Source organism: Daphnia carinata, chromosome 8 (assembly GCF_022539665.2).
Source record: "Daphnia carinata strain CSIRO-1 chromosome 8, CSIRO_AGI_Dcar_HiC_V3, whole genome shotgun sequence".
In the NCBI taxonomy this organism is placed as follows: domain Eukaryota; kingdom Metazoa; phylum Arthropoda; class Branchiopoda; order Diplostraca; family Daphniidae; genus Daphnia; species Daphnia carinata.
In genome coordinates this window covers 7,153,628-7,177,286 of record NC_081338.1, presented here as the reverse complement: position 1 = coordinate 7,177,286, position 23,659 = coordinate 7,153,628, and the positions used below count along the sequence as shown (strand labels likewise).

Here is a 23,659-nt window from a genome sequence, read left to right as displayed (position 1 = left end):
AAAACAGGACGTTCATTTTTAGAAAACGAAAACTACGAAAAAAAAAAAATGGGATGGAGAAATCGTACTGTGCGATAGGACGCCGATGGTGTCGTCGAATGTCATGGCTTTGATGTTGAGCGATGCCAAGATTGCCTCTTTGTCGGCCAGGGTTGGATCATCGTTGCTGGGTACTTTGGCCGACAAAATGACGCACATGTCACACAAGTTGACGTTGACAGCCCGCAAGTCTGCTCGACTCAGCGGTGATCCCTGGATAAGAAAAGAAAGAAGGTCAATTCAGCCTTTTTGTTTTCATCATAAAAAAAATAAAAATAAAAATAAAAATCCAGCTCCTTACATTGAGCACTGAAATTTTGGGCAAGTTTTGAAGCATTTTCCATTCTCGTCGGATGTAGTCGACGGAGCCAACGATGACCACATGCTTGAGCTCGTGATAGTGAAAATTAGAGGCTCGAAGGGGCATGACCAAATTTCGCAATCCGATCAATGGCGAGTCGGGATCAGCGAACAGGCAAACGACTACGTGACCATTCAACACCGTCATGGCCGCTTGATTGCGATCCTATAGCGCACGAACTAAGTTTAAAAGGAATTCCATGTTTTTGGCTAATGCTATTCTTACCAGTATACAGTCTTCCAGGGAGCGAGCGGGGGACCAATGAAACATGCCAGTCGAGTCGTATTTCATCTCCGTCTTTTCAAAATCGAAATCCCTGGCCTGGTCGTCAGCAATGCCCGTGTTGTGTGTTCCATTTCCAGCAGACCCTCGACTCGTAGGCCTACATCCAATCAAAAAATGTCAATACTCTTCACGAACTTAAGCTTATTAAGATAACATAGAAAAAAACTGGAATCAAATGTTTCCAGAGAGAAATAAAAAAATGGAACCAAAAATTGTTTTAAAAAGAAAGGCGAAGCCAACTAATTTTTTTTTACAAGTGAAGGCGCAACCGACAAATGAATGGCTGCACGAGAAGAGACAAACTAAAAACACTAAAGTGCCTCTGTTTTAGCTCAATTCTCGTGTCTTTCCGAATTATTCAGTTGAAAAACAAAGGATAACTGTATGTGACAGACTCTCGGGCAATTGGGTTAGACGTTCAGCAGACACGAAACGGAAATGCGACACAGAAAACGAAAGCTTTGTTTCTTTAAAATATAAGCTATGTGCCTGAAGGAAATAAAACCGAGTGCTGAATTACGACACACACATTTCCAAGAAAACTGGAAAAAAAAAAAAAAATGAAAATAAAAGAATTAAAAAAAAAAAAAGATCATTCGGAGAGATTGATGGCAAGTGACGCGTACATGAGTTTTTTCACTTCATATGACAGATGATAACCAGCATACGAACTGTCCTCCTTGGCCCTGTAAAAAATAAAGTCACAAATATGTGTTTTTGGTTGGTTTTCATTATTACATTTATGTTCGGACGTGAATGAAATATTTCTTTCCCCAAGCAACGCCATCAGCAATTTTTAGCTGTTAGTATATCACGTTTGTTCAGAAATAAAAAAGATGTTACAATTGGCAATCAAACGCAGCCCTGATGTACGATTTTAATATGATGCCGAGATGCTTTTTAAACGCAAAACCAATTTTTTGTGCGTGTGAGTCTTAAAAACAAAGCCAAAATCTGTTTACAGATCTGAGCGCATTGAGTTCTATCTTAAAAAAAAAAAAAAAAAAAAAAAAAAAAACGAATGCTCTCAGCAAGTGCTCGAAATATCGGACTTGATTCGAAACAAGCTTTGAAATTGATACTGCAATTCAACGACTGCGCATTTTAAGTGCAAACAAGCCATTTCATTAGGTATAATATCGCCAATAGGCCTAAGTGAATACCTCGCGTTGAAATCCGGCGATGGAGAATGGCCGCCGTCGATGGCTGCTGTGCGAGTGCCAGAGGAGTTGCCGGTCAGCTTATTTATGGTCCGATTCGTACTGCTGTGGGTCTTGTTGACGGCCGATAGCAGCGGCGTAGTTGCTGCGTTGTGTTGATTGTGCAATGGAGCTGCGATGCCGCAGCAATACAGAACAGACAGTCAGTAATGTACGCATGAATGTAATTCATCAAACTGAAACAGCTAACAAAACCATTATTACTAAAATTAAAGAAAGAGTGGGGTACTTACATCGCGGATCGTCTTCCCGTAATAATTCACCTGTGAGGCAAAAAGAAAAAAAAGGAAAGAAAAAAACGAACACACACAAAAATATTATAGTTATTGTGCAGTCCCGTTACAAAGGGATAAATCTAATTCCATGAGCTATAAAAAAAAATGAAATAAAAAATGCTACGAGTATGAAATTTTCGAATTTCTATTAGGCGTTAATAATGTCAAAATGCAGCTCCTATTGAAAGAAAAAAAATTTGGTTTCTAGTGATATTTGCAGCAATAGTTGAAACACAAAAGAAAAAAGTCTGTCAGCTCGACGTCAGACAAAAAAAAAACGCACACGACTAATGTCAATGATAGTAAAAGTGATAGTAATAATTAGTAGTAATAATTCAAAAAAAAATCGATAGGAAAGAGAAAAAGAAATCAAGAGTTCTAGATAGACCGTCGACTAGTTTTCTTTTGAAAAGATTGGGTTAGTTTTTGGGTGTAAATACCTCTGACATGCACCCGCTTTGGCAACTCTGGAGGCGTAAACTGAGGAGTCACATGGTCATCTGCAAGTATAATCAAAACAAAGAGCTAGCCTAGTTTGCTCGCTTCTAAGTCCATCGCGCGCGCTAGGTTGAATCCACACACGTATACACACACGCAGCACGACACATTAGCAGATTTGTTTTTTTGTTTGTTGTGTGTAGGACTACAGTCTTAATGAAATGTTTGTAAAAGAGAAAACCATCAAAAGTGAGGACACGCACAAAGAACACAATCTAAATGCCCTCATTTCCCCGCCGGACGAGCCATTTTGGCGAAATTCTTTTGATTTGTGAACAATAAAAAAAAAAAAAAAAGGAATGCAGCACAAGAAAAAAAAATACGGACATGAACTAAAAGGCGGTAGCAGCAGCTTACGGCATAAGTGTGATCACACACTAAAAGTACACACACGGCGCATGCCAATATTCACGTTGAACCTATATGCAAATCAAGACAAACGGTTTGCCGCAGGCTCAGGAACACCATTGCCGTCATTTAAAACAAATACAAAATACTCAACATCTGCGTACTGTTTTACGTTAGTTACTGTTACAACTATTTAACTAAGCCACAATAAACAACAACTAAAAAAAAAAATTGAGACGGTACGAACAGAATCGGAGATTGGAAAACCACAAAAAGAGGAAAAACCAAAAACCAATAAACAAAAACAATTGGATTTTTGGAATTAAAAAAAAAAAAAAAGGAATTTGAAGTTTGCCTAAATAGAATGGGTCATGCTCGACATTGTTAAGAACTTTGCTTCTATACAAAGGTATAGGAAAAGATGAAAGATAGGGTATAGAGTGGTGTCACTTACTGTCGCAGATGGAGTAATCCGCACCTAAACGAAGAAAGATCGAGAAAGCACAAGAGAAAGGATAGAAAGATGTAGAAAAGAGACAGAGGGTATCCGGGGGATAAAAAGAAAAGCAAAATAAAAACAAGAAAATGTACAATTAGGACCACAATAAAGACACCACAGATATGACACTGAACGACGGTACGGCCTCCAGTTGCCAAATATTACCAAGGATTTACAACAATTCATTGTTGGTATAGGGATATTTAAAGCCTTGATTATACAGGTGTCCAATTTACGCTAGCGCGAATAACATACGAGAAGCACAAACAAAGCTCTCCTTGTTATCACACATCTTTCAAAATGTCTCATTTCCATTAGAATATAGATATCTTTTATGTGTCTTTCTTAAATACGAAGCCATCAATTAAGAAGAATCCCTGCCTTATTACATTTTTCTTTTTAAATTCTAACTTCTTAATCCGAATTTATATCGATCATATGTACTACACACACACACACACACAAAAAAAAAAAAAGGTGGTGCTAACGAAAACGTACTTGCGCGACCGATGACTTGTACAGCCCGAACACCTTTCCGGAAGACGGCCACTACGCGAACGCGAGTTTCGTTTTTACGAATTGTTTTTTTGTTTTGTGTGTACGCAAGTGGCCGCAGCGAATGAGAAAAGGATGAAGAGGCAGGATGAGAAATCAGCAATGAAAAACGCGGTACGAAACAAATAAACAATGAGACTAAATGAGTAAGAAGACAGACGATATCAAATGCGCTTACAAATTATAGCAAAGTACATTGAAGACAGACTGCCTTGTTCATCACGAAATGTTATAGACATAATGGCTAATGAATTTCTCTTTTTATCAAAAAGGCAAGCTTGTGATTTGATTTTTTAAAAAAAGATTTTGAATGATTTTAGAAACAACTTTTTAGTGCCTTGGACGATGGAAAGGGACACCGCGTACTTTCTTTACGAAGCAAAAACAACAGACAAACAAAATTGAACGTCCTGCCCCCTTTAGATGAGGACTGGAATGACGAAGAAAGCAACATCTTTTGTCTGGATTCAAACTCGGTGGAAAAAAAGCGACCAAATGGAGCTAATTACCGTTCGCTTCTTGATCATGGGACGTTAATCCGAATAGTCCCGACTGAATCATCATTAAGCCCACATCTATTGATCAACAAAGCAGTCGGGAAATGTACGAAAAAGTAAAATAAACCGTTTTTTTTTTTTTCTTTTTCAAGTCAAGTCATTGGATCATGTTTTCAATCATTTTTGTTTCTCTAATTTATATGATTCTTACGGTTATTACTTTTTTTTTTTTTAACTCTCACCCCAAAAAAATGAAATGGACGAGGAAGGCTATAGTGTGATTAAGTGCTGTGGTGACTGCTTATATAAGTGTGTAAACACAGTTTGAAATGTTTTGTGTGTCACAGTGAACAAAGTGCAAGACTGTGTCGAAACAAAAAGGCTTTTGAAGAGGCTACTCGAGTGAGACGAAAAAAGATTCACTTACAGTTTTTGCATTTGCACTTCTTGATGAGCGTTTCGTCTTTTATGTCTTCATGGCAGGCTTTACAGTAGAACCAGGCTCTGAAAACAATGGCATGAAAGTAAAAGCCCAAAAAAAAACAAAAAAAAAAAAAAACAGATAAGAATCCATTACCTTTTGACCTCGTCAGCTGATTGCGCTATGAAAAATCCTTGCGTGTTTGACGATATCTTTGCTCCGCGCGGATTAATGGAGATCTTCGAATCGAGTCCGTCTTCAGATTTCAATTCGATGGCCAGTAAGAGGAGCTTGAGCTTGGTAAAACACAACCTAAGCGTGCGGTTAACCAAAGGGGAAATAACAATCGAGATTAATATCATTTTTGTTTCCAACCAAATTTCACAGTTGATTAATTATCCGGGGAAGTTGAAGGGAGTAGGTGATGGATAGGGTGTGTAGGTACAGCTGTTTTCCTACTTTTCAATCCTCTACGAATTTCAACCCTGCAAACGCCATGCAAAGTTAATTTTTTGTGTTCTATTTCAAGAACAAAAAAAAAAAAAAAAAAAAAAAAAAAAGGAAAATTCAAAGTGTTTTTTTTTTTTTTATATATATTTTAGACTACTCATTACGCAAAAAAGTAAAAGTAGAGCAGGCTTTGAATAACTTCCATCATTCCGATCCTTATAGAAAAACATGCATGTACTGACCTAATCTTAAATATCGAAAAAATGCTTCATGAAAACAAAAGCGTGCGTTCAAGACGCTGCTGGGGGCAGCCATGCATTCCACATATATAATTAGCCTTTTTGGAATCGATGCATTTGTCATCGAGCCAGTAAAGAAGATTGAATTTGTTTCTTTTTAAATAGCACACACAGAGAAATAGACAAGAGTCGAATGTCCAAGGTTGCGCATTGTTGCCCGGAGGTGTTGCATCACCACGTCAAATGCAGAATCTCCGTTCCGAATCACCCGTATATACCGATCACATTTCAACCATCAAAAAATATCGTTTGTCCATAACCGTAAAAAATTAGAGAAAAACTCCATGCAATTCTAATAATACCTAGGGCCCCATCTACCGTCATCTCGGATGACTGACGAAACTATGTCCGTTATGTTAATGACCTGTCTCACCAGTGAAAACGAAACAAACTAACGAGGAAAAAAAAATAAGAGTAGAAACGAAAAAAAAAAAGATTCACGCTACGACCAATGTTTCTGGTTGCTTGGGTTTGATTAGTTTAATTAGTCGAGAAGTGCCGTACTACGCATACCTAAATAATTCGGAGTTGGCAAATCCAAAAGCCTTTCTTTTTGTAATGAATGTTTGCATACGAGAATTTCTCTGATTAACCACTGAGCGCCCAGCATTTGCCAACTCTCGCTAAGAAATTTTGTAACGAAGACGGTGAAAAAAAATGGAAGAAAAGAACACGCAAAAAAAAATGGGACAGAGGAAGAGGTTGAAAAAGGTCAAGAAGAATTGGGGTCAAAAAGGATTTTTCTTAATTTTTTTTTTTAATCGACTGATAGTTTGTGTCTTAACACAAATGAAATTCTTTGCTGGCCGATAAGAACTTACTCGGAAGCTTCAGGAAATACCATGCCAGCAAAGGAGGGAGACAAGGATTCCGTATACATTTCGCACCCGGTACCTTGAAGGTAGTCGTTTTGCCACGATTGCATATCCGGTGACTGGAAGAAAACGTGAAGACAAAAAGACACGAAAAAAAAAAAAAAAAAAAAAGACAAGAAAAATGAAAACAAAAAAAGACCAACAACCACCAAGTGAGGAAATAACTAAGCCATGAACGACTTCAGTAAACTTGCCAATGGGCTTTACACGAGGAAAAACGACGATCAAATAAAATAGCAATAAAACGAAAGGCACATGTTATTGACGACATAAATATCGTGCAATACTTTTGGCTCAGCCATAACTCGTCAAACATGTCGGGAAAAAAAATAGCATATGGCTTTTCCTCGGTAATTTAGGGCTCAAGAGTCACGAGTATCAATTCTCACGATAATGTCTTTTCTTTTGAAAAACAAAAATCGGACGTATCGATCGACGACATTGCAGCCAAAGCTCTTTCTATTTCGGTTAAAAACGGCGATATTTTTTTTTTCTTTTTTCAAATAAACAAAAAAAAAAAAAATAACAGCACACAAACACGTATAGAAATAAATACAGGCGAATGTGGGATGTAACGAGAGATGGCGCACGGAACCAATTGACACCATCACAGACGTGTACAGCATATAGCGTAGCTTCAAAACAAAAGAATTGCGTGACGCGAATAGCCGAGTAGACAGCGAAAACGGACGGCGTGAAAATATACAGTTCAGTTACAACATCCAATCAATTAACGACTGTATCTTGTTTTCCCCCTATCTCGAATTCACTCGGACGGACGGTATGTACCACATACACAAAAGTTCACATGACGGCGTCAGATAAAAGAAAGTCATTCAAGCCTGCTGTTGATACAAGTCCATTGTTTCTTGTAATCAATACGATTCAATAAACAAAACAAAAAAAAAGTTGCTGAACCGCATCAGCCTGGACTCTCGCGCGACTTAAACGAACCGTGATAGAGGGTGTGTAAAGGGTGGATAGGGGGGGGGGGGAGAAAAATAGTTGTTTTGGTTGGTTAGGTTTCACGTAGTCAACAATTCTTTTTTGATTGGGTTAGTTCTTAGAAAGGCGTGAGATTGTGGGGGAGGGATGATGGGAAATTAGTGTTACTTACTCGGCCGCTTGAGTGAAAGTCAGACCCATAAAGGTGTGACTCAACGTATCGGTGTACATCTCCATGCCGGAGCCACGCAGATAATCGTTCTGCCATGACTGTAGATCCGACGACTAGCAAAGCGCACAGTGTGTTCAAATTAACGTTTTACACAGTTGCAAAACTTGTTGTCATTAAATAAAAGCGTACAGTCCCTTTAACCTTACATATGTAAAAAGCTGACAGATTACATTTGTATGAGTTGATCGATTACTGTCGAGTATATCACCGCCCTGAATCGGGACAGAATTCAACGAGATAGCGGCCACGTCTAGCGCAAATATCACATACAACCCACAAGATAAACAGATGGCTACGAGCCAAGCGAGATTTCAATGTTATCGCCCTAATGTTTTGTTCGTTTCTTTCGACAAAAGTCAAAAGAAAAATACATTTCTAAATACCATTCTTTAAATTTTTTTTTTTTTTTTTTTTGGAAGATCTCTTCTTTCAGTATCAGCCCCGACCCAAAACGGCAACACATTTTTCTTAAAGCGATTTGTGCGAGGAAAAATAAAGAGAGAACTACTTACGGTCTTGAACGATCTCATGGCGAATAAGTTGGCCATCATGGTGGAGAATCCGGGCGCCAAGCAACTTTGGGCGATGAAGCCCAACTTGAGTTCGGCCAGGCAGATGACGTCGTCACCACGCTTCCAATCCCAGCTGGGAATGTTCAGCAAGTAGGCCTGCCAACATGTCAAAAGATCATATTTTTTTTTTTAAAGAATACATTTTTTTTTTATTTCAGAAAAAACAGCATCTGGTGTCTTAAGAAGTACTACATCATGAATCACGTGACAAGTTTTGGTGCTCAGCCAGTTTTGAGCTCAATTGGGGATTTCACAAAAGCCTCTAACAACATAAAAATGATAGGACTTCAACTGATAAAATGATTTCACCTTGTTGTGATATTGCATCAGCTGAATGATGACCCTGATATCGTCCGAATAATTTTTGATAGAAATGACTCGCATGATGTTGGCAGCATCCTCAGCATCTGGATCCTGACAATATTTGTTTGCCAAGACAAGGCAGGCGTCAGCCTCGTGGACCTAAAATCCGCCATTAATCAAGTCAAGAGATTAACACATTTCGATTTATCAAAATCTTTGTTTTTTTTGACACGTCTATAGTCGAAATGTGAGGCATGTAGGGGAGTCAAGAAGGTATGGTGGAAAAATTAAGGTATAACTAACGACTGGAATCCTAAAAAAGTGTTTGACTAACTGGGCGAAGAAAAACGGGCACAAATTCATCGAGACAAATGCACCATGCGATGCTGACAAAGCCAAAAAATTAACAAACAACGGGCAGGCAAAACGAGCACACATCAGAAAAATTCCAAGTGTTAGATTTTAAAAACTAAAATGAAGTACGTAAACCTAAAGAGATTCGTGCAAAACTTCCCGACTAGTACGTGGAATCGAGACGTAAGAAATTGTTAGGCTGAGCAAGCAGATCGTGACGGCCCTACCTTACAAAGTTTTTCTTTCTTGGTTTTACACAAAAAAGAGAGGAGAAAAATGGACGTGACACACAGATAGGATGGCTAAGGATTGCACTGATGACGACGGATATATATTTCGAAGAGACACACATAGGTCTATGGAGTAGGTGTGTGACCAACATGTTGCCTAACACTGAGGGTTAAAAGCTATTAAAACGCTACCCTCACCGGTATTGTCACAAGATGGCAGTGCAAACTCGCTGGAAAAATGTGAAAACGGAAGAAGAAGACAGGGTTGTCTAAATGTCGTCATTCATCACATCGAATGACGTCGACAAACGACTTTCGCGTCGTTGCGCACAATTGAATACAGTTTACCGACGAAAACTGAAGAATGTTTACAAAACACGAATAAATAAAAAAACAACTGAAGGTAAATAAAACAAATTGAAAATTAAATAAAAACCACGGAGAGTGATTTGGCAGAAACGGCTTCCAGCAGACAAGGTGACCGAGGACACTAAGCAATTCCACGAATTGACAACGAGTTGACAGAAGATGAAGTATAAGCAAAAGAGGATGAATCTGGTAGAGAGCATATAGAAGGATAGACGGAGTAACCATCAGTGTAGCGCTAGACGCATTTAAATTCTCTTTCATCCAGAAAGCCAAAGGTCACAAGGGTAAGAAAAAACAAAAGCAATGATTTGTTTGTCTGTTTCTCGTACAACTGCGAGTTATTTCCACGGGAAATACCCAAGGAATCTGTTTGTTTACGTACGACGACAACACAAGCTTTCAACACTAGCCTTCTTTATTAGTTTATTATGGTGAAAACAAGTCACAGTGAACTGAGCTGCCTATCTGAGTTGTAACTGCTTCAACCCAATTAGTTACGATTGCATCAATCCTGCTTGCTGACACTGTGCTAATATTGTATGTTGCTACGTTTAGAGAGCTCTCTCTTTCTCTCTTTTTTTTTGTTTGTCAGCCTGCTCATGTGCCACAGTCGGATCGATCGACAATGGTTCACAGTCTACTAGCTCGTCGATTGCAACATGATAGTCCACTCACCTTGACACGTTGCAGGTCAATAGGGTTCATAATGGAGCCCTGGAAAAATTCCACGGTGGTAAAATGTCGCTTGAAAAGACCCTCAAGCTCCAGGTCTGGTGGCTTTCTACAAACACGATTATGAGTAATCATAAAAATAGAAAGCTGTTAATGAAAAAAAAGAAGAAAGAAAAAACCAAATCGAAACAATCAACAACCATGAAATATTTGTCATCACGATATCCGCATGCCTCGCTAATCTAAAACCACAATCCCAGAATAAGAAAAAGGCAAATCAAAAGGTATGTTGAGTACACGACTGTAAGATATCAATCCAATGATGACTCGTCAATTGAATTCCAACGATGGCAACCATCATCTCCCTTTCCATTTTTCTATTCCGTTCGTCTTCCTTCCACACAAGTTCACCGTTGCCACATCGTATGCTACGTTTCTCTGATTTAAAAATATCCAGGTATCTCTATTTAGCTACCGTAAAAAATAATAATCTTTCGGCCATATGTATTAATGAGGTATTTTTTTTTGGAAGATTTTTTTAAAAAAGGAAAGCCAACGGATCTGCGAAGAAAATCACTTTGTAGCTCTTTGGAGAAGACCTTATTGTTAATACTGGCTGGATATTTTGCAATCTTGCTACCGACTCCGCCAATAAAAAAGTGGAAGACAAGTTGAAAGAAATAAAAGAATGTGGAGAAAAAGTGGAAAAACACACTGGTAAAGAAATCATAATAATAAAGAAAACAGTAATCAATCATTCAGTTATAGAGTTATATGAATGTGTTAATAAGAAAATACCAAAAAAAAACGATGTAGATAAAAGAGGAATAGGAAATTTAAAGTGAAAGAGAGAGAGAGAGAGAGAGAGAGGCGGGAGGCAAGCAATTTGTCACGGTGTTTTGTTTAGTTCTGTTCTCGAACTACCTTGACCCTGGCCAAATCAACGGCATTCATCATGGAGCCCTGAAAAAACTTGACGGTGGTGGAGTGCCTCTTCAGCAGGCCTTCCAGTTCCAAATCGGGTTCTTTCCTGTTTCATACGGGCAACGCAGACAAAAGAAACACTGCTCAGTTCTTCCGTTTTTGAAGGTAATAATGTGGCAAAAATAAAGTTGGCGTCTAAGTTTATGCGTAATTTTCATAATGTATACCATCAACATCTTCTTTCGTATTCGCTTTTAAAAAATGTAGCGCTGCCGGCTGTTTCAAGGATTATTAGCCTAATAATAGACAAGCTCCATTCAAGTAATGACGTCAATGGGTCTTCTCGTCTCTATACGAGACACATATTCACGAATCGATGCATTTACTCCCCCCACCCTCCCCCATTTGCCGACTTCAAACTACTCTTTAGGTACACGGAGTTCAGATTGAAAACGTGCCCGCCGAAACGGAATATCATTTCTGTCGTGACTGACACAAAACGTGACGTCAGATGCTACTCCAGCACTCTAATTTTTAAAATATCGAGAATTTCTACATCATTCTCACGTGTTCTTTAAAATTTATGTTTTTTTCCGGAACCAAAAACAAAATCAATTGGACCCATTCGACCGCGTCTTGGCCATTCGCTTAGCTTCCATTCGGCGAGCGTCAATCTTTAAGGATCGAAAGTAATACAATAAAAAAAAAATGGCTATACTAATCCAGCAAAAATGACGTAGATGGACAATCGAGTTTGTGAGAACGCGCATAGAACCGGAAAAAAAGGAAAAGTCACGCGGCCAGTGGAGGGGCAAAGGAAGACCCAAGACGAAACCAAAGTTTAGTTCCGGCTCCGGGTCCACCTGACCTTTTCCAATTTTCTCGAAGATTAAAAAAAAAAAAAAAAAATGAAACACAAAACAAGGCGAGTCTCGGCCTGGAAATCAATAACAACGGGGGCGCTTACCTGTGAAGGAAAACGACTTCGACGTCGACGTCTTCTCGATCCTCGTGAAGGAAATCCTTAAGAAAGTGCGACACTGACTCGTAGGTGATGTGTCCGCAGACGACTATGTGCCTTGAAAAAAATCCGAGTTGATTTGGCTATCGTTAGTTGCTGGACCAAAAACAATTGGCTATACGAAAATCATCTTGAATGGAATTTAAATTACGGACAATTCAAAAAAAAAAAAAATAAACCTAGGGCATGGTCGTTAAGATCTTATTTTACAACGATTTGGAATGTCTTTGCAAATGTTTGCATGAGAAATTCTTTTATCTTTTTAAAGGTGGGTAAAAAAAAAATTGTAACGACTCAATAAGCTGGAAGCGTTAAAAAAAAAATTATTTGAACTACTCCGATATGGGAGGAATATATATATATATATATATATAAATATATGTATAAAGAAAATGAAAACCATCCAGGCGGCTGTGGTTATGGTTCCATCCGAGCTAAGCTGCATTACACTATTTGATTAGGTCTACAATTTCGAAAGAAACCAGTGCAGCGCACTACAACTCCGATAATAATAATCTCAGGAATTAAAAAAAAAACAAAAAAAAATTTAAAATAAAAAAAAAACAATGATAAAAGTAAGGCTAGTGTACCGAAATACCAAATGAGAACGAAGAGCCGAGGATGTGGGGTTCACTCGAAGGGTTGAAGGTACGGGGAAAATGGGATAATATTTATACAGATGAGACTCAGTTGTGATAATGTGTGTGTACGCAGGGTGTAGGAAGGGGTAGGATGTGTGTGGATGAGGTTAATGTATATATACGTTTCCAATTGGTGTGTGTGTGTGTGTGTGTGTGCGTATACGGAGCGATAAGAGATCATGTACTAGCGTACCACACGGTGTTTGGTTAAACACTCAAATCGCATCATACGATAATTTGTGGAAGGTTAAGATGTTAGGTTTCAAAAATGAAGATAAATAAAGAAAAATAGATGAAAACCAAAAGCCAATCAAGATATGAGTGTTAATAGATAGATATAAAGTGGAGAAGGGGTTTCAACTTGACAGACTCAAAGCCATGGATAGAATATGATCAGCTGGAACTTTATTTTTTTTTTACTTGCAATTGATAATCTTTTGATTTAATAAATTTAAAAAAAGGGGCTCGTCTTGATTTCGTAATTTCTTTTGCACACGATTCATTTTTTGTTTTAATTCACAAGTCACCCCCTGACGATGTCTATTGCATATAATAAATATAAGCACATTCGTCCCTCTTGTGGAACCCGAACAACCAAGAAGAAGAAAACAAAAAATGGAAGGAAGGAAAGACAGAATAATAATAAAAAGAGATGTTAAATAAGGAAAAAGGATTTGTGGGAATATCATTTAGGGTTGGGATTGGAATAGGTATAATTATTTGCATACGGTATTTGAGAGAGGCTTTTTTGCTGGAACACAATTCTTGGTGTTGATTTGCCTTGTTTTTTGTTTTTTTTTATTTAATTTTTTCTTGTTTTTGTACCTGCGTCCACGTTCATTCTTCAGAGTGCCTCCGTATTTGGGTCTAGTGCCGATCAGGTCAATAATTTCAGGGATACAACTGGCAAAGATGGCCTATATATACAGAGCGGGAACACAAGGAAGTCCCGTTGGTCAAATGTTTCAACCGTACTTTTCTTTTTTTTTTTTTTTTCTTTTTCATTATTCAAAAAATATATTCTACTATTTCTCTCCTTCCCCAAATGAACAGAAAAATCAAACATAATTTAAAAAAAGGAAAGAAAAAAAAATACAGGTCTCGTTAATATAAAATGTGAACAAGATCAGTTTGTCTCGCTTTTTTCGAACGATTAAAAATACGCTTTCTTATTAAAGAATTACTTCATATATGGCAATGGACACGTCATTTCCCTCCATGCTTTGTTTCTGCAACGCTACAATCTCTTTCCGGAACACTGATTAAAAAGTAACCAGTTAAAAAGAAAAAAAAAACAGACGGGAGATCGATCGATCGGCATGATTGAAAACAATCACAAGGCATACGAAAGCTTTAGGAAGAAAAAAAAAAAAATAGAATTGAACGAATCGGGGTGAAGAAAGAATTGCGTCATTGTTGTATCGGAAGCAAAAATGTTTGGGCACGTCTGAACGTGGCACCAAATGAAACGCGTGCCGAATCTTTCAATCTTATTTTAGCTGATCATCTTCACGCCTTGATTCCATACCATCAACTCATGTAAACATATTCGTTTGGGGCTGGTATACCTTGCGAATGCCCCCATCGATCGATTTAAAGTCCGTTCCTTTAATTGAATTTTTTTTTCTTTTTATCCAATGACATGAAAGACATAGACAAAAAAAAATACAGAGGGCCAAAAACGAGGGGCGGGGTGGGAGGTCCAGGGAGGGAAAGCGAGCACTGATGTACTACTAACTATATAGGGCTATGTCTATAGAAAAAAGAAGACCCAGGAGGTCCAGGATTACTTTTTTAAAAATCTGCACCCATTCTCCCGTACCCAGGCAAAAAAAAAAACTATTAGTCAAATTGCATGACACATTTCTACGTCTTTCTTTTGTACCTTTTCGTACAGGTAAGTTTTGTTAAGGCAATTAGGAAGAATGGGCGAAGCCGAGAGGTAAAAAAGAATGTACAGGAGGGTCATAATCAGCACTTGCATTATTTCAAATGCAATAGAGTCCACGAGCCGCAAGAAAACCAAAAACAAAAGGTTCTAATTCGAAAAAAAACAAAAAATAGAAGAGTAGATACACAATAAGTGCAACGCAATCATGTCAATATTCAATTAAGCAGCCGCTACTACACGAGTTCAAACTCGCGATGGAAGGACATCGATCAAGGTGGGACAATAGGTTTATTGCTCGAATGAATTCTTTTTTTTTTTTTTTTAATGTGTTGTTGTTTTTTATACGTGAAACTTCCATCTCGAAAGAGTAATTAGAGGTCGAAGTATGATAGAGATATAAATAGATGATAGATAGAAAAAAAAATAGAGCGAGAGAGAGCCAACAGAAGATGGGAGTTGCAATACCTCTTTCCGTGTTCCACTCTATGTTCGCCCCCGTATTTGGTGCGATTGCCCACCAGTTCAGTGATCTCAGGGATCCAGCTGGCAAAGACCGCCTATATGGGTACAGAGAGTCCAAATCGAGCACACACTTTTTTTTTTTTTTTTAAACTAACGAAACGCCAATTAAATCAGCAAAGAAGACTTTAAAAATAAAAAGGGTGGGGTCGTTCAAAGCCCACCACTTTTGTCTTCTTATTATATTTCGAACGAGGGTGATTGTGAAGGTGTGTCACTACGATACAATAGTTCACGCCAAATAGATGATGTAAATTTGAAATTAAAAAAAAAATTCTCTGCCTACGTAAGTTTATGAACTTCTCAACTTAAATACCTTGGGGATGTGGGGGAGGAATGGATTAAAATTGTTTCTCTCAACTTAATATCCTTGAAACTCTGCTTATTTTGGTCCCTTCCCTATGCGGCATTTGTCCGGTGGTTTTTTTTTTTTATGAATATAAACTAACAAACAGTTACTTAAAAAAAATAGAAATATTCAAAAATGATAAAAACCAAATCCACCAAAGACCAAAGAGAGCCGACTCGTCTCTTTCCGTGGTCCATCAGTTATATAAATTGCATTTTTAAAAAACGTGTACGAGGATGAAGGATTTAAGGGTGACTGTGTAGTCATCATGAAAAGGGAAAGAGGAATGAAGGGATTTCAACTATGACCGACCCAGGCCTCTAAAAATCAAGACATTTTTTTTTTCAAATGATTTCTTGTTTTGTCAACTAGCACTAAATAAGGTTTGAAAACAATATTGTAAATGATATAGGAAAAGAACTTGCAATCACGAGATTTAACGTCGGGGTCACTGAGGGCAGGAACACGGAAAGAGTCGAGGCTCGTTTTTGGGGATTTTAGTTGATTGAACAATTGAAAATATTTGGAAACTGAAGAAGAAAAAACAAAACAAAAACAAACATAAAGCTCGTTTACATTTAATTAAGAAGAATTGAAAAATCCTAACCTTAATTTTTGTACGTTTCTTTTTTTGCTAATGAAATTCTTTTTGAAAGGTCATCATAGAGACATATTGAAGTAGAGAGACAGAGACAGAGAGAGAGAGAGAGAGAGAGAGAGGCAGACAAAATCGATACCGAATCCAATGAAATAGATAGATGATAGATGAATATTGGACTATTGTTCACGAGAAAAAAAAAATAGATATATAGAATCATCTACCGAGCAAGACGACAATCACCGAGACCATAATGTAAGGAAAAGAATAAACACGAATGAATGTTCGTTCCGTCGATTGAAGGGAATTAGGACCATGGACAAAGCATGGAGGGGGAGTCTGACATATCTTTATTTATTTATTTATTTTAATTTTCAAACGTGACAGGTTTGAACGTCAAACAGAATTCCCCGCGAGTTTTTGATTGAAATTTTATTATTAAAAAAGAAAATGATTTTCTTTGACTAATCATCCGTCATACGTGGAATTCTGACACGTCAGCTGTTACGACTTATCGTTTCTTCTTTTTATCGCTACAATCTCCAAAGAAGAGTAAACTTCCGTTTTCGCAAAGTTGAGCTCAAACTTTTTTGGAAAGAAAAAAGGCACTCGACAATTTCTTGTTTGATTTCAAAACGAAATATAAAAAAAAAATAAATAAAAAAATCCCGCGGATGTAAACAGATAATTCAATTGAAAAAAATTCAATATTTTCAAAAATAAAAAAAAAAGTTAGAATTATAGAAGAAAAGAAAAATATCGGAACTGAAAGAATTTAAAAAAAAAACTGTTTCCGCCGGAAATAGAAAAAAAATTGGAATCAAAACTTACCAAGCCGACGAGTAGAAAGAAAACTAAAAACGTCCGACCTAGGATCGTCTTACAGTAGACATCACCGTAGCCCACCGTTGACATGGTCACGATTAAAAAGTAGACGCACGTCCAGTAAGACAGCCGATGTGGGTTGCTGAAGTCGAGCGGATCTCCGGAATTCTCCAGCTGTGAAATTTTAATCAATCCACACACACACAAAAAAAAATGATGAAGAATTCAAGTGCCACTTTAATTGTTTTTTTGTCGTACCAAGTGGATGATTCCGGCTGCAGTCAACCAAACTGAAATGAAGATGGAAACCAGCTGGGCCAGGCGGATGGAGCTGGATGTCTTAAGAATGTTGAGGTACTGCAGGATATCCGGCACTGTCATCAGCCTCAGAGCACGAAGAAATCTGAGACCTTTAAAACAGAACATAAATTGAAAGCCTTTAGGCGGAGAGGAGGGCTCCCTGATGATTCATTCATGCACTTACCGATCCAGGTCCGGTCCAGATAGATGGACACAAAGGAAGGTGGTATCGTGAAATAGTCGACGAAAGAGTACATCTCCAGCATAAACCACAATTTGTCGCTAGCGGCGATGAACTTTGAAGAAAAAAAAATAAGCAAACAATTGAAATGGTAAATGATCGATTGATTTTCATGCAGGCGATTGGCAACTTACTCTTATAAAAAAGTAGACCATAAAAAATATATTGAAGGCGAGGTCGATCTGCTGCGTCATATTGCTCGACCACTCCTTGCATTGTTCGACGCCCTCGCTTCAATGTGACAGCACGCCGATGTCAATGAAGGAACAAACAAAACAAAAACATCCATCAGCATCGGTCACGTGATAACAGCCCGCTTCTTCATCATCAAAGTGAACAAGCAAATTGGAAAGGGCGGATGTTTTTTTACCTGGATGCATCGATGAAATAAATGATGAGGGAAGCGATGCTCAATATAAACACGAGTACCACCTGATATATATGATAAACAAAAAGTAAATAAATAAATAAATAAGAAATGAGTCGTTGTATTCAAATGGGCTTGTAACACCTAAAATTCATGCGTGTGTTCCTCGACATGGAAAACATTTGCCAATGATCGATGCCGTTCAATTTCTTATTTTCCGGTTTTTCAAACAATTCTATTTGAGATCTATTTCGTTTTCCTAAAGAGCTTTTTGAGTTTTGATTCGAGGCAGCTTTTCTATAGATATACACAAGTCGGGTACGTATGTATATAAATATACAGACACAAGTGAAAGTAGTAGACTATATAGCCTAACGCAAACCAATAATAGATTTGGCGCTTTTTCACGTTCACGAGCTTATAGACAGTCCCCGGATCCTTTTACACGCCAAGTTAACCGCAGCGGAATATATACAACGTGAAGTGTATATATTCGAACGGTGATCCAAAGGATCTTCATGCCTCTTTTATTTTTTTTTTTTTTTGTTGTTTTTTTTTTTTGTTTTTGTTTTCGACAAAGAACCCGCTCAGTTTATTCACTGTCAAATCTCTCTCTTTCAATATATAGTTTTGTTTATAGACATGTATTTTCGGTACCACTTGGTTTTCATTTCTTTTTTTCTTCTTTCCGACACACGTTGAAATGATGTTTGATACTTTCAGAGAACAGCTGTTCCAGCACTCTTTTTTTTATTTTATTTAGAACGCCATGTTCCTTCAAATCTAACGTGCAGCGATGATGACATTCTCCCTTTATTTTCTTACAAAATGGAGAGAGGGAAATATGAAAAGACGGGTGCCGGTGTTAAGTCCCCCTTTGAAGATGGAACCAGAAGTCGTCATAGCTGAACGCTTGGCCCTGGCCCGATGTAACTCAATAGCCTTTGCATTAGTGCGCTCTCTTCTTTTCTATCATCGGTTTTTTATTTCCCTTATGTACATCAAAGGGCTCGACGATAGAGCCGGTTGGGTGTGGCCGTCTCTATAGAAGAGAGAGAGAGGGATTGATGATTGTGATGAATTAGATCGCAGATCGTTTGAACAGCGAAGGCCTGCAGAATAAATATATATCCAGCATGTACATATACACAGACAGCCTTGCTGACGTCGCATTCCATCAAATGGCATCATCCAGGACCTCTTGGCCTCGATCAATACCCAGCAGCTCCCCAAAAACTTTTCGATGGCCAGCCATATAAAAACATAAGGGGGCCTTCGTAAGTGAATAGCGCACTGCCAACGGAAGGTTGCACTCCGTCACCGACCAACCTTATACGAAGTTATGGGAGAGTGCCTTCAACATCTATGTTTTTTTTTTTTCTAAAAGGCCTCTCGACTCTTGTTCGCATTCTCGCAGGACCTGACCGAGAGGACGGCCAGCAATCGAAAAACCTGCAAGGGAAAAATTCTTTTCAAGATGCAAGACGATGAATGAAAAAGACATTTCTGACGACAAGAAAATTTTTTTTTTTTTTTGGGGGGGGGGACAACCTTGAAGAGAAGTCTCACATTTCTTGGTACATACAACAATATCTTGATGATTGAAAGCTTTTCACGAATGATTCTTTATTCTTATATATATACTTGAAATCGTAATATACGACGAGGGCTTCTGTACAAAGTCATTCGACCGGCCGATTCGTTTTCCATTAAATAAAACACATCACTTATCAAACATTTAAAAGTTCCTTTTTGCGATGATGGACGTTCACACATTTGACCTCTTTTCTTTTTCTTTTTCTTCTTCTCGGCCAATATTTAATCAAGGGCTATTGACCCGTTATCGTGCCGATACGGCCGCACGCTCGGATCGATCATGGTTAAGTCTCGGCGGGATTTCTTCAAGTACGTAGGACGGAGCCTTTTTATCTTTTTTCCCCCTTCTCTATTCATCAGAAGCCGTCGGTTATCCTGCAGTTTGAGTGCCAAAATGTAGGTTATTGGCACTTTTTCTTATCGAGGTATGTTGATAATCCTGGCAAGCGATTATTCGTTATACACGTATGAAATATGGCAACACGCTTCTTTTAAGGCTTTCATTCTATTTGATGGAGGTCTTTTTTTTTTTTCAATTGGTCCGACGTAATAACCACTGCAGGCGCGCCACGAGTGCTGTGGACTTGAAATCAAAGACGCAGCGCTTTAATGTTAACCATCCACTTTTCCTTTCGTGAAAAGAGATGGAGACCGCAGTACTTGTATGGGGACAACAAAAGAGGATGCGCAACGGGCGAACAAAAGTTAAAAAAAAAAAAAAAAAAAAGAATATTTCGTTTGTTTGCATACAGAGACTTTGGTACGAAAAGATGCTCACATATATATTTTGTAAAAAATGGGAAGAGCTTGAAAAAGTTGGAGCTCATTGATCGAGCCAATGATTTTCGCTGGTTATGTACCGCAAGTTTTTCTATTCATTTTCTATGGATGAAGGAAAGAATTGGCTGGCAGACTTCGAGCAAGTCCAGAACAATTTCCCTTTTTTGTAACTGTGAAGGCAATCAGTTTGCCTATCCGCCGAGTGGCGCTCGCAGTTCGAAAGGAAAAAGAAAAGCGAAGAGCATTGCGTAAAAGAGAAAAAAAAAAAAAAAAAAATAAAATAAAAAGAGAATGTCTGCTCGGATCTATATACTATTCCCGAAACGGAACTATTTCGAGATGAGCTGTTTTTGCTTCTTGTAACACACACACACACACACACACACACAAACGGAGGCATGCGTACTATAGCGCAGCCCAGTCCCCCGCGCGTCTGTGTGTCTAGTTTTAACGACCAACACAGTGATCACTCGAAATCATTAAATAAAACCAGGTGTGTGTGTGGTCTATCTAATCATTTTTTTTTTTTTTTTAAAGCTTTTGATTCTTTGCAGTCTGACAACGATAATAATCGCAGAGTGACAAGATGGGGCCAGCAAGTTGAGCGTGTACAAGTCCAACTGAGTCAAAAATCAATGATAAAGGCAACTCTGCAGCACCCGGGGAGGAAGCCGGAAGGGGAGGGTATATAAGCTCGGATACATCTTTATCACGACACACTTGGCTCAGGTCTCCATGACAACCCATTTCACCCTATAGACACATACACACACACACACACACACAGCCCTCTCTACACACACACTAGCGTCCTACTAGCCTAGTCGCTGGATTGATTGCATTCAATGGCTTTGCTCGCCTCTTTTTCTCTATGACCCACCAGCTCATCATCCACTGGAGCCATTTTTTTTTTCATTTTCTCTTTCTCTCACCGCAGTTTTTTTTTTTTTTTTTATTTTCTTTAGTCGCAATTGGGTGTTGGTGTCGTAACCAATCTAGCGGATAGTGTGCGCTCTTCTTAACCGGAATAACGAAACGTAGGATGTGAAGAGGGTGGGCCAAAGGTGAGAAGCAACGGCGCATAAACAATGACAACCCCCAAGCAAGGGCCCTTCAAACTCGTCTGTATAATCATTAAAGACAGCGGCCCTACATCGTTCAGGATCGATAACCGTGGGAGGGAAATATTTCGTTAACGAAGAACGTTTTCATGAGAGAATAAATTTAGGTTCTCGAAAAAAATCCATTTTAATGTCTCAAAAGGAATTTGATCATTAAATTCGACTGTCTTTTTCATTTGGTTGTGTGGCTAAGAGAACAAAAAAAAAACTAAAAAAAAAGGGCTTAAAATGTAACCAGCTGGAACACGTGAGAAATGAGGAACACGGCCAGAAAGTTCTATTTTCATCAGCTGGACTGGCGTAAAGTCGGAATACAAGGAACACCCTCTTATTTCCAACTTTGTTTTTATTTTTTTCTAGATCTGTTGACTGCCATGTAATGTTAATAAGCCCCTCGAAAAAAAAAAGCTGAGCTATTTGATATGTAACACCAAAAGAGTAAGGAAAAAATCTTGGCTTTACTCTTACGCTGTAACGCACCATTAAACTAAGCCTTATAAACATCTTAAGAGTCCCATTGAGAAGCTCACTCTCGTACACGGCAAAGTTTATGAACAGCATTTTTCCTATCGCAACGCCCTTATCGAGTTATCTGAATATCGTGTGTAGACCAAGTTTAAAAAATAAAAAAAATGGGTGACAGTTGCATCAGCCATCCAATACTTGATGGGGCCCTTCGATCGAGTCGATAGCAAAAAAAAAAAAATGCAACCCGCTTTATTGGGCATACTTTGCGTTTTGCCCAAGGAACAATAAGAAGATTTCATGAGTGATCCGCTCATCCGAGTACGTTAAACAACACACCGTCGCGTGCAAGGGCTTGGCCTGAACAGGTCGGTACCGATCAGGGTATTGATTCGTGCATTTTCATAAACCAGTCGAACGATGCCTTGCTGTCTACTTCACGTGCACCACGAAGCTTCCCATTAAAAGCTCTTCCCTCCCACCATACCAGAAGAAGAAAACAGCCATAGATTACAAGTCACAATTGCTGTATGTTAAGGAAGGAAGCCAACCATCTTTGTGCACACTAGAATTTGTAGGCCTTCATGCGCGAAACATTTTCTCGTGCCCCATTTTCTGGCCCCAACGTGATCAACATAATCTCTCCCAATCTGCACACATTATTTTTTGTGTTTTGAATTGTTTCTTATTTCTACGTGTGCTCGTTCATCGTACGCTTGCGTTTTGCTCGCCTATAAAAGCAGTTGTCTTGGTGACCGTGTATATAGCAAAAGGCATTGACCTCTATCTCTCTCTTTTTTTCTTTCTTTTTTTTTTTGTGTGTGTATATTCGAGCCCCATTTCTACAACTCCGCCTTTCCTGCGCGTAGCGAAAACGTTTCAAGATTGTGTGCGCGCTCACGAGCTCTTTGCGGATCAATCGATGTCGCGCTTGCGGCCCAGCCCACGACGAGTCTTTGAGACTGGACGAGGAGCAAAAGAAAATGCATATACTTAGTCATCAGGCCGGTAGGCCGTGCTGGAAAGAGAAAAACGCGAAAGGGAATAACGGATCACTTTGAAGGTCTTTTAAAGGAGATTTGAAATTTGTACAAAATAATTGCGAAAAAAAAAAATGTCTTCCAGCTCGTCGAACTCGAAATTGAGTGAGATACGACGTCTAGCGAAAGTAGATCAAAGACGATATTTGATTCAAACGTCCCTTGCGCATTTTTGCCGGTTGCGAAAGAAACGCACGAGGTTCAAAGCAACATTGTTTCTGTTATTTCACGATTTTTCATCATTTCGAATTAAAAAAACAAATGTTCGTTTTCTATGTAGGACATTGCGATCGATGAGATCGATTTCGCTGGATACGGACTGGGGCGATCAAAATTTAAATCGTTTAATTTGCAAGCCCACGTTTTCCCACCTTAACTTTCATGCTGAATTGACTTCGATTCTCGTGCCTATTGTTGATGTTTTTGTTTTCCCACCTATCTCTTTTTTTTTTCGAAAACCCATTCCACCAACGAGGTGTAGTTCTCCCAGCTCGCTTTGTGTATTTTGGGTTGAACGAATAAACCGCCCCTCTGTTATGTTGCTCACTTTACGTTTACGGTGTGTGAAACAGCTGACGCAGTATTGATTGGCACCACACACACACACACACACACACACACGCTGAGTACACTATATGTACAGCCCCGTTTTTCTCCGAAAGCAAAACCCCCGTCCCCAACA

The 23,659-nt window shown here is 38.6% G+C and overlaps 1 protein-coding gene across 1 annotated transcript in view; it reads right to left on the bottom strand.

The window, feature by feature from the left end:
- The window catches only part of LOC130700291 (calcium-activated potassium channel slowpoke-like), a 28,246-nt gene that overhangs the window by 3,255 nt on the left and 1,332 nt on the right, over window positions 1-23,659 (bottom strand). Inside the window, exons 2-24 of the mRNA XM_059496628.1 lie at window positions 17,979-18,040; window positions 17,743-17,839; window positions 17,552-17,663; window positions 17,326-17,477; window positions 17,074-17,241; window positions 13,711-13,802; window positions 12,191-12,301; window positions 11,224-11,329; window positions 8,681-8,833; window positions 8,312-8,467; window positions 7,740-7,852; window positions 5,155-5,310; window positions 5,005-5,081; window positions 4,590-4,655; window positions 4,024-4,074; window positions 3,481-3,504; window positions 2,621-2,680; window positions 2,139-2,168; window positions 1,849-2,017; window positions 1,312-1,371; window positions 626-782; window positions 341-565; window positions 69-252 (exon numbers count right to left, since the gene is read on the bottom strand). Coding sequence (XP_059352611.1) covers window positions 69-252; window positions 341-565; window positions 626-782; window positions 1,312-1,371; window positions 1,849-2,017; window positions 2,139-2,168; window positions 2,621-2,680; window positions 3,481-3,504; window positions 4,024-4,074; window positions 4,590-4,655; window positions 5,005-5,081; window positions 5,155-5,310; window positions 7,740-7,852; window positions 8,312-8,467; window positions 8,681-8,833; window positions 11,224-11,329; window positions 12,191-12,301; window positions 13,711-13,802; window positions 17,074-17,241; window positions 17,326-17,477; window positions 17,552-17,663; window positions 17,743-17,839; window positions 17,979-18,040 — 2,581 coding nt within the window. The remainder of the gene's footprint in view (window positions 1-68; window positions 253-340; window positions 566-625; window positions 783-1,311; window positions 1,372-1,848; window positions 2,018-2,138; window positions 2,169-2,620; window positions 2,681-3,480; window positions 3,505-4,023; window positions 4,075-4,589; window positions 4,656-5,004; window positions 5,082-5,154; window positions 5,311-7,739; window positions 7,853-8,311; window positions 8,468-8,680; window positions 8,834-11,223; window positions 11,330-12,190; window positions 12,302-13,710; window positions 13,803-17,073; window positions 17,242-17,325; window positions 17,478-17,551; window positions 17,664-17,742; window positions 17,840-17,978; window positions 18,041-23,659) is intronic.